An 11,496-nucleotide genomic window follows, 5' to 3' on the forward strand; every position below is an offset into this window, starting at 1 on the left:
GACACTTGTCTCAATCTTTGTCACATCAAAGGCATTGGTGAGCTTAGAATTCGTATGTTCTTTAGTTTTAAAGGGACACTATAGTCACCTTAACGACTTTAGCTTAATGAAGCAGTTTTGGTGTATAGAACATGCCCCTGCAGCCTCACTGCTAAATCCTCTGCCATTTAGGAGTTAATCCATTTGTTTATGAACCCTAGTCACACCTCCCTGCATGTGACTTGCACAGCCTTCCATAAACACTTCCTGTAAAGAGAGCCCTATTTAGGCTTTCTTTATTGCAAGTTCTGTTTAATTAAGATTTTCTTATCCTGTGCTATGTTAATAGCTTGCTAGACCCTGCAAGAGCCTCCTGTATGTGATTAAAGTTCAATTTAGAGATTGAGATACAATTATTTAAGGTAAATTACCGTATATACTCGAGTATAAGCCGAGTTTTTCAGCACATTTTTTGTGCTGAAAAACCCCAACTCGGCTTATACTCGAGTCAGAGTCTGTATTATGGCAATTTGCATTGCCATAATACAGACTGGGGGCTGTGGGGGCTAGCAGAGCTGTACTTACCTTTCCTGCAGCTCCTGTCAGCTCCCTCCTCCTCCGCGCTGTCCGTTCAGCACCTCGGTCAGCTCCCAGTGTAAGTCTCGCGAGAGCCGCGGCTCTCGCGAGACTTACACTGTGAGCTGACAGAGGGAGCTGCACAGACCGCGCGGAGGAGGAGGGAGCTGACAGGAGCTGCAGGAAAGGTAAGTACAGCTCTGCCAGCACCCCTCTCCCCCCCACTGAACTACCAATGACACTGGACCACCAGGGAAGGAGCCCCCCTCCCTGCTATGTATCAAGCAGGGAGGGGGGACGAAAAAAAAATTATAAAAAAAAAAAAAATTAATAATAATTAAATAATGAATAATAATACAAAAAAAATAATATAAAAAAATAAAAAATAATAATAATTAATAATATATTAAATGCCCACCCCCACCAACACATACACAAACACACACTGCATCACACACACTCACACTTCATTCGTATACACACACTGCACTCACACACACTGCACTCATACACACACTGCATTCATACACACACTGCACTCATACACACACTGCACTCACACACACTGCACTCACACACACTGCACTCACACACACTGCACTCATACACACTGCACTCATACACACTGCACTCATACACACTGCACTCATACACACTGCACTCACACACACTGCACTCACACACACTGCATCACACACACTCACACTTCATTCATATACACACACTGCACCCACACACACTGCACTCACACACACTGCACTCACACACACACTGCACTCACACACACTGCATTCATACACACACTGCACTCATACACACTGCACTCATACACACACACTGCATTAATTATATACACACACTGGAAATAAATATTAAATTAATATGTACGCACACACACTGCACTCATACACACACACCCACACACTGCACTCATACACGCACTGCACTCATACACGCACTGCACTCATACACGCACTGCACTCACACACTGCATTCATACACGCACTGCACTCATACACGCACTGCACTCATACACGCACTGCACTCATACGCACACACTGCATTCATACGCACACACTGCATTCATTATATACACACACTGTAAATAAATATTCAATTAATATAATTTTTTTAGGATCTAATTTTATTTAGAAATTTACCAGTAGCTGCTGCATTTCCCACCCTAGTCTTATACTCGAGTCAATAAGTTTTCCCAGTTTTTTGGGGTAAAATTAGGGGCCTCGGCTTATATTCGGGTCGGCTTATACTCGAGTATATACGGTACATCTGTTTGAAAGTGAAACCAGTTTTTTTTTTTCATGCAGGCTCTGTCAATCATAGCCAGGGGAGGTGTGGCTAGGGCTGCATAAACAGAAACAAAGTGATTTAACTCCTAAATGACAGTGAATTGAGCAGTGAAATTGCAGGGGAATGATCTATACACTAAAACCGCTTTATTTAGCTAAAGTAATTTAGGTGACTATAGTGTTCCTTTAAATTTTACTTTGATAAGTGCCACCTTGCGATTTAAATTGATGCTAAGTGGGATAATGCATATAATAAATGTAATATTTACCAGTATTAGGAACAGGGTCAGCACATTGCATTGGATAACAGCTGCACCTCTGGCAGTCCTACTTTTCAGATTGCGATCAATGCAGCTGCCGTATAAATGTGGATTCAAAATAGGTTCCTCGACTGCTTTTAAAGCCTATATATTGCCGGCACAGAACACTTTAACCCACTGAGGCCTGGATAAGTGGATAGCGATAGTGCCATAGAGCACTCAATGGATTAACTCATTGCATGGAAGAAGTGTATCCAAAATATTGCAAAGCTCACCTCGGGTACTCAAAGGGTTACTTAAGAATGTATCACATTTTACTTTGAACTTTTTGGACCAGTGGTTGGGGCAGGAAACCTTCGGTGCCTTGTTGAATAATCCCAGAATGCAAAGCGTACATCAAGGGATTTAGCCAAGAATACACAATAAAACAATGTACACAAGCCAATACTCCAGTTTTTATAACAGCCATAGATGAACACTAATATATGGGCTGTGAAGGAATCGGTCTCTTTGCCAGAAAAAAATAAAAAAAAGTAAAACACGCTCTAAAGACACAATTCCGATGCAGTTGATTTTTTTTTTTTTTTTTTTTTATGACTTTACTGTTATTTTATCAAGGCAACAATTTAATTTACTTTTGGTCCACAACGGGATGGAAAATTCACAGAAATGTCATTACTGCCTCAATCTGGCCTTGATTTAAAACTTTCAATTGCTAATGATTTGTTTGTAATGGCTAACATTTCAAAAAAAAAAAAGAAAAAGTTACCAACACTGATTAATAGGTGGATGGGGCAAGCTACCTGCTCATTTCAGAGCAGAAGTTGGGGAAAATGCGAATGAATGTTAGTTAACATGAAATACTTGATCACACAGAATGGAGGCCTCAGTCAAGGCTGCAAATGATTTACGTCTAATTTGATTGTGCAATAAGCTAGATGTAATTTTCTCTGGGGTTTGAGTGATGGCGACTGCACAGTCTAGAACAACGATGGATAACTGTTACGAGACCAGCTGTTGAGTATCAGATTTCCCATAATGCATAGCCAGCTGACTGTGTGCATCGTGCAAATTCTAGTTCACAAAATTAGAAAAATTAGTTTGATATTAAAAAAAAACAAAAACAGAGAGAGAAAAAGCTAACCGGACACCATACTAAAACATAGCTTTTATTCTCAAATTAGTTTATTTTATCATATAAAGCATCAGCCTATTAAGTAGCACTGTACAATGGGGATATAAAAAAAGGAGATGATAAGTATAGATTTCAAAAGGAGATAACATTTTTCATTCTTCTCTTTATCCACTTTTATTAGCGTGTTTTAACATGAATCCATAGAAAGGAGGATGGATTCGAATGGTGTCAGCATCTGCATGGCTATAGTCATTGGTTTGCTGTGCCCTTCATTGCCCCCTTTGCGATAAGAATAGAGAAAGGCATCTGTAGAATGGAGAGCAGGTGGGGAAGCTAAGATGGGCGTGTTTGGGCTTGCCTGCTTAGGATTCCAGAGCATTTCTCTGGACCATTCTGAGCCCATTGCTGCTACAGAGACCTGAGCAACAAACAGTGCCAGTGATGGATCTTAAAGCTGCAGTACTGCGCCAGAGAGCAGACAGATCTCCATGCTTTGTGCAGTGGGGCTGTACATGAAAAGCTCTGCCGGCAGCATATCGCCCACATAGGCAGTAGGGATGAAATAATTGAATTAACTATATCCGGGATTCCACAGGAACCACTATGATCAATAAACAAATGTTTTCAATTCTGCAGCATACAATTGCTGCATACATAGAGGATCAATTTTTATGCAAAGCCCTACCTACAGCATAAAGATTTCCTATCTTAAAAAGCCACGGCATTATGGCCTACCACGGGATTAATCAATGTCCAGCTGGTTTTCCCGTGAAATATCATCCTTGTATCATTTGCACATTAAAATATAATGAAATTAAACTATTTAATCCAAGTCTGTATTGCAATATTGCAAAAACAATTGAGCGTTTTTTTTTCTTCTTCAGAATCATTTCTTACCGTCAGCAGGTATTACATTGTGTAAAAGCAGGCAAATGCTTGAACAGAATATTTGTTTGCTTGGTCAGATGGTTATTGGTTAAGCTAATCAAAATATCATCTAATACCCTAAAACCCATGTGCGTGGGTCAAAGTCATGTTTTGACTCAAGAAAACACGAGGGACAATAGGATCGACTGCCCCTTTTAATTCAAAACAATGAACCAATATTTCTTTACTGACATTAACAATATTTTACAGATTGGCAGTTAATTGATTGCGACTTGGAAAGCAGGAACTTATACAGTCTGGCATAATGACAAATGCTTTATTAATTTTGTTTATGCATGCATGATACAACTGAAGATTGATAGAGAATAGTGCACAGTCAGCTACTCTGCATCAGGAGGCTGCTTTAAATGGTACTTTGTAAGAAAATGAAAGAGAGGAAATAGCTTAAAATACTTAAAGGAGACATTAATAATAACCCTTTTAGTCAACTGATAATGCTTGACTAATGTATTTTAAACATTCCAGAACAAATGTCCATCTCATTTGATATGTGTGATGCAACAGTGAATACAAATGCACAAAAATAAGTCCTGTGCTTAAACTCCCACTACTCCTGAACGGCAGCAACGGCCATAGCACACATTAAGATAAAATGTTGTACCTGATACAGTATTCTGGGAAGAGAATAAACCTTTGTCTATACTTGGTGATCATCAATTTATGTCAAATATTTCATATCTGCCTAAACCTCTTCTACTGTCATCAAAACATAAACACTAGAATATGGCAAATGCACATAACATGCATTGTATTTGCTGCAATTACAGGAGAGACTGAAACAGTCTTACGGTAACTGTATCTACTGATCTATACAATTGGCATTATCACTAGTGCAATAAGTGCATTCAGTCTTAATATGACAGTCATCATTCCTTCCATATAGAATGTATTTTTGTCATGAAGTTGAATCGTTTAACATTGTGGGTTCATTAGTGTTAATGCAAATGGGTTAAGTAGAAGCAATCAGATACAAGTGCAGTCCAGCACATTCCATGGACGGCAAGGCTTATTTTCTCTCCATGGGGACAGGCAAGTCATGATTTTGGATGACTGCCGTCCATGGGGGGGGGGGGGGGGGAATTATTGGGGCTCTGAGGTCTCTGAATGCTTGAGATGCCAGGACTCGAGTACCAGGGACACAATGTGCTCTGCGACTGCACAAGTTAGAAAAACATTGGGGTCAGGCGGCGGTTGAGTGAGTGAATACACCGAGGGATTGGTATACGCTGCAGGAATGTGAAATGCGCTTTTTTCACGCCAGCGGTCGTAGGGCAAAGTCAATAGTTAACCCTGTATGTGATATAGCCACTGGCTTCCTCTCCACACCTCCACAATGGAAATGTTAATGATCCGTAGAGTCCAAAGAACATATGGCATCTCGTAAAGTTGACCGTCAATTTATCTTTTGTAAAATAGTGACTAATACATGGCGTTTTTGTTCGAATTTTATATTTTACAGAAACAACAGAGATGGCATCCTGCAAGTTGGAAATGAAGCTCCGATATTTGGTTCTTCTCCTCTTGGTGCCATGCAGTTGGATACTGACGGAGCTCTCTGGCTAGGTAGGTTTGTTTTCAGTGATATGGTACCAACTTCATCCATTGGTTCTCGGTATGGGTAATCCAATTGCTCGATCACAGATAAGTAGATTGACAACTTGTGAAAACACAACTGACTATTCTAATACTCCTGTGTTATTCTTAAATTATACATTTTTTATGTTCTTTCATTTTAGTAGCTTGTGACCAGGCCAAACATTTATTTTGTACACATATTACACTATTGACATTTGCATTTTTTTTTTGTAAGATAAAAATAAATAGGTAACACTTTCAGAAAAGTGTAGTACAATTCCATTATCACCCAGTCCTATCACACTCCATAGTTACAGTTCCCCTTTAATGCAACACCTCTAAAACTACATTTTAGTAAATGTGTGATTATGTTCATGTTAAGCAAACAAAATATCTTCCTCTCTAATCACTGACACCTTTATAAGATCTACATTCTTTCTATAGGACTTCTCTATTTTTTGTGTGCCCCCATTTGCAACCCAAAAAGCAAAAACATTTTGTTTTGAACCTATATATTTGATAGCCAGATCATCTAATTTTTAACTAATACCCTATAATGTATAATTGGTTGTTTAGAAATACACAAGGAAACATACAATTCAAATGTTTGTATAATTAAAGTTTAGCTGTCATACAAACATGACACGGAGGCTCTATGTAGAACATATAAACCTTAATGCATACCTTATGGAAACCATTGCTACCAAATGTACAGATACAGTTTGATTTATTTTTTTATGAGCTTGGATTTTCAAACAGTCTACAGCAGAAACTCCAACCAAAATATATGGGATGTACATCATTTAACTTTGCTACCGCATTGAATGAGTTTCGGAATTTATTTGACTCTGATTTTGCAGTTGTGGGTAGCACTTTTATCACCTCCGTTCTAATGGGATTTTATTTGTAATTAGTTAATTGAGTTCCAAAATACATCATTGGAACCTTATATAGTTCTAGATAAAAACTGACAGATAAGCCAACCCTGAATTCATGGAAACGTATAAACAGGATGATATAGTTGAATCAGTTGTAGAAATATATAGAACTCTCTTCACAAGCACTCATCTGATGCAAAATGGTCCAAAGCACCAGTTCCAAATTTCACTGCTTACAAATGGGCCAATCACTATTTAGGGTGAATATATTGACTTTGTTCTTCACCACTCACTGTTTTTAGGCTCAATCAAGCCTTTACTAAGCTTATAACCATGTAATTCCATAGAGGTTACATGAGTTTACATACATTGCCATGATAATTACATCCTAAATAGAACCCTTAGAGTTGAAATAAGTAAGATTTTACATGGCTTCTTTTGGCAGAACTAGTCAGTGACACTACTGTCTTACCAACTTGACTGTGCTGTTCTAACATTTGCAATTATTTTCAATTCTGCAAAGTGTGAGATGCATAGTTAAAAAATGAATATATTAAAGATGTGTATACACATGAAGTATGTGTTTAAAAGTAATGAGAGAGAGAGACCTCCGCAGCGAGGGAACGGGAATAAAAGAAGGAAAGTGAAATACAGGGGAAATGTAGAAAAGAGAGAATTGGATTAAAAGTAAGGCCATAATTACAAAAATACATGATTACAAATTAAAATTAGTGTCTGTTTCAGTTGTAAACTGTCAGGTCACTCTTCTGAGTGTTCCAAATTCCATAAACGGAATTAGAATTAACTTGTAAAATGGCAGTAAAATATATATTTTTCGAACTGTTCTTGCTTCTTTAAATGCGATTTTAACTGAACACTTTGCATTATCCGTTTGGACGGCTACATAGTTATTTAGTTGATGGTTAATCCCAGTAACTGGCTGAATGGATTTTCGGAGTAATTCTATTTGTATGGGCTTACTCATGTTCCATCAAGTCAAGGCAAGTTTGACTGATGTCTGCCACACTGTGGGTTTTAATGACATAGGGAGTTTCCAGCATCACAATTTGAAACCTCCTCAGATCTTCTTGAAATACAGTCAGTGACGGCTTGTTTATAATCTGTTTGCATGCAAGCCTACTGTTGCTGTAATGACCAGTATTCTCTTACGATGGAACTTCACAACTATCAAGCTTGATATAGAGAATACATGCAACGCTTTATTTTTCTTTGAAAAATACTCAAAAACACAGAAAAATTGATTCACATATGCCATCAAAGAAATCATAGCAGATGACATTTATATAGCAACTGGCAATGTACGTCAGTAACAGTAGGTATTTTTTAGGGGAGATTTACAATGTATTATTAAAAAAATAATAGGTCACCCCAGCCAGCAATGTCTCTACATAAAAGCAATTTGAACTGATAGCTGTCCCTTAGATCATAGCATTTTAATGATCGTGACCTTTGTGGTATTATAAAGAGCAACGTAACTAAGAGGTGAATAAAAGTAGAGTTAACATTTAAATGTCCCTTTTTGTAGTCCTCTTTGAAAGTTGATGGATTGGATCCACCATAGGCCACACAATATGTTTCATTTGATTTAATTTTACAGAATTTTTCTTTTTGTTAAATTAATCTCAGGGATCATTCTTTAAGGTGGCACTGTCACTGGTCTTTAAATTTTCTGGGAAATGATGGAGATAGGTGGAAGGTAGATGTAGATGTAGGTGGAATATGCCTGTTCCTATCTTTTGGTAGGAGATGGCTGATTGGAAATGGCAAGATCTGGTACAATAACCAGATGATTAGGCTAGGAGATGAGCTACCCTATATATGTTCTATGTGCATCCATATCGCGGGCTATATCTGTATAAAAATTTCAAAAGTGACAATGTCACTTTAAATGTTATAGGAAACCAGGATACCCAGAATTTTTCTTTCCAGCGTGACATATAAAACTATAGGGAGTGGTTGGATGGGAATTCTAGTTTGTTCTAGAATTGTTTGTGAATTTATGCCAACAAATCTGACCCTGTTACTGTATATTTCTCACATCGCTTGTCCTCAGGAACACGGTAATTCCCGGATTGTGTAGTCAGCACTGTCCATATCTATTTATTGATTATTATTTTTTTTATAAAAAGGGGACAATATGTATGCAATATAGTTTAATGCAAATAATGTGATCATTTAAAATGTAACGTATCAACATTAAAAATTGGTTTAAGTCTTCCAGTGTTAATATAACAGCTACTGCCGTATTTACCTAAATAAATCAGGAATGGGGTTTATCCATTAAACAGTGAACACTGAGAAATTCACAGCCAGTTTTCAGAATTCAGACCCAACATCCAGCTCAGCTCAGTTCTTTTCACTTAAATATTATGGCTGTTCTTAAACTCACACCTTAGTGAATCAACCACAGAGTCATTAAGTCACAGGTCTAGAAATACATTTCAATATACAGACCTATACGTTGGAATAACTGACTTTTTCCAGAAAAAACATCAAGCAATGCAAAGCACAGAGGCATCCTATTGATTAGATCTGCTACAGATAGTGATCTGATAGTCTATATAAAGATAGCTTTAAATTACCTTGAGTTCAGATGGATACATTTTATAAGCTTCATAATCCTTGTTTGTTGTCAACATGCATTTCACATCTGTAATTATTTCCTTTTACATGTATAGCAGACCCTGTGCTCCCCAAAGTGAATTTATCTTCTATTGATATGGTTCCTTATTCTGCTCTCTTTGTGTTTTCAGGTGGAATAGAAAAACTAAGCGTCTCGTACAAGCTGCCCAAAGCATACAGTACGGGTTTCATCGGATGTGTCAAGGATGTTCTAGTTGACCACCAAGAGTTGCATCTCGTTGAAGATGCATTGAATAACCCCCCTATATTATATTGTACAGCCAAATAATTGGGGAATCCACTTCTCTTCCTCCTTCTGGCCTAACCCCTTTCCCTCCTCTCCCTACCCATTCACTGCTGTAATTATTTTCTATTTTTGTAAACTTATTGCTTTTTATATTTTGTGTGTGTGGGGGGAGGAAGGAGAAGGCAGTGTCCTTATTGTGCGCGTATGTGAGGGCGCTCTGATCATGCAACCAGACCAAAATCCCAAAAGGAGGGTGGATACAACAAAACTTTAATTGCAGAGAAGTTATAATATCAGCAGGTAAAACAGAGTGATTGAGTGAATCATAAGGGCCTTATTGCATTAAAATCAGGGATTACAGTAGGAGACAAAATATACATTTTGTATTGAAGTTCTAAATTTTCTTACCAAGGAGGGGTCTTTGCACCCATCCTTTCACATTATGACCTCTGGTTGCGCCATTTGTGTTCTTATTTTGAATTTTTTTTTATTTTGTGTGAGTGCATGTAATTTACCCCTGGCTTTTTTTCTGATGTGTGATGTGTCGAGCTTAAGTTGAGATATTTGTTTTGTGATTGAATGGATGTCCCTGCTGCTGGCTGACTTGCATGTTTGAAATGTGACCTAGAGAGGAAAAATGGATCCTCACGTGAAACAGTGGCCTTCTTATCATAATGAGCATTCTGCATTGTCGATTTTATGATTCCTTCAAACCCCACCCCATGAGCTCATCTGTTCTACTTCCATTTCCTCTACCCACAAAGAAATTTTCATGAGAGAACCTACTGGTTCAACATTTTTGGGGTTGAGGGCCGAATTATGAGGCTTTATTTCGGAAGACTACAGAGGAGACATAATCGGCTCTCTGAATCCACCTTTACAAATATCCTGGAAGGTGGTTATTGGTTTATGATGGGCCCAGTAAAGTCTTGTAGATGATTCCTTGGTGTAATTGTATTTAAAAAAAAAAACAAGGAAAGACTCAATCCCTTCTAGGACAGGGTGTTTATTATAATGCTGGAGGCAATTCATTTTATTTTTACTTTCACACAGTTTTTTTTTTTTTCAATTTACATTTTAGATGTACATGATTATAAATTGTCATTTTCTAGCTTGAGATAAATTTATTAAATCTTTATTTTTAACTCATTTACTGTAACAGAAAATGGTGTATTGTTGAATTTACCGATGGCGCCAGCGCTTTAACTAAAACAATTGTTCTGGGTCTTCCTTACTTGAATACATAAACCTATTATTCAACTTTAAAATAGCAGCAAAAATATATTTTAGTAAATAACCACTGAGTTTCTCAATAGGAGAAATAATAATGTCAAAATAATAAAAAAAATCCTCAAGTTAATCTTGTATAATCACACATATGTGCTACTTAGTGGCCTCCTGTTGACCTTAGTGATGCTCATAACCTATCATTTTTGCAACAAATACCAAAAGAGAAAGAAGATAGCGTTGTTGAAATACTTATTATTTGACTGTTTAAGAGGCAATAACAGAAATACTGATAGCTAAAGGAAAAAGAGACTCACGGAATCCTCACGGGAAGGACAAACAGACAAAATATGGGCAACAACCCTCTAAAAATAAACATGTGGGCTCCAAATAAATTATTTTTTATGTAAAATAGCATTTTTAAATACCGATATAATATACTGAGAATATTAATTCATTGTATTTTTTTTATTTTTATTTTTATTTTTATAAACCTAAGAGGCCGCATTTATTCGTTTTCAGGCAATAATATCCATCTTTACCCTAAATTGCTCAAACTGAAAAACAATACTATAAACCACTATTCCAAAACTAAAAAGAATATTTAACTTGTCAAGGTGCCTACGAAGGAAATACCATAGCAGTCTTACTTCATATGTCTTACTTTATATTTAATTAGTGATTATCATATTCTAAGTTACAAACGTCCATTCTTTATATT

The 11,496-nt window shown here is 37.2% G+C and overlaps 1 protein-coding gene across 11 annotated transcripts in view; it reads left to right on the forward strand.

The window, feature by feature from the left end:
* The window catches only part of AGRN (agrin), a 379,838-nt gene extending 368,767 nt beyond the window's left edge, over window positions 1–11,071 (forward strand). For all 11 annotated transcript variants that reach the window (XM_063436014.1, XM_063436017.1, XM_063436016.1 and 8 more), the window contains 2 exons: window positions 5,665–5,768; window positions 9,433–11,071. In XM_063436014.1, coding sequence (XP_063292084.1) covers window positions 5,665–5,768; window positions 9,433–9,590 — 262 coding nt within the window. In that variant the 3' untranslated portion in view covers window positions 9,591–11,071. The remainder of the gene's footprint in view (window positions 1–5,664; window positions 5,769–9,432) is intronic.
* The last annotated feature ends 425 nt before the right edge of the window (window positions 11,072–11,496 follow it).

The sequence above is a fragment of the Pelobates fuscus genome, chromosome 11 (genome assembly GCF_036172605.1).
Source record: "Pelobates fuscus isolate aPelFus1 chromosome 11, aPelFus1.pri, whole genome shotgun sequence".
Taxonomy (NCBI): Eukaryota; Metazoa; Chordata; class Amphibia; order Anura; family Pelobatidae; genus Pelobates; species Pelobates fuscus.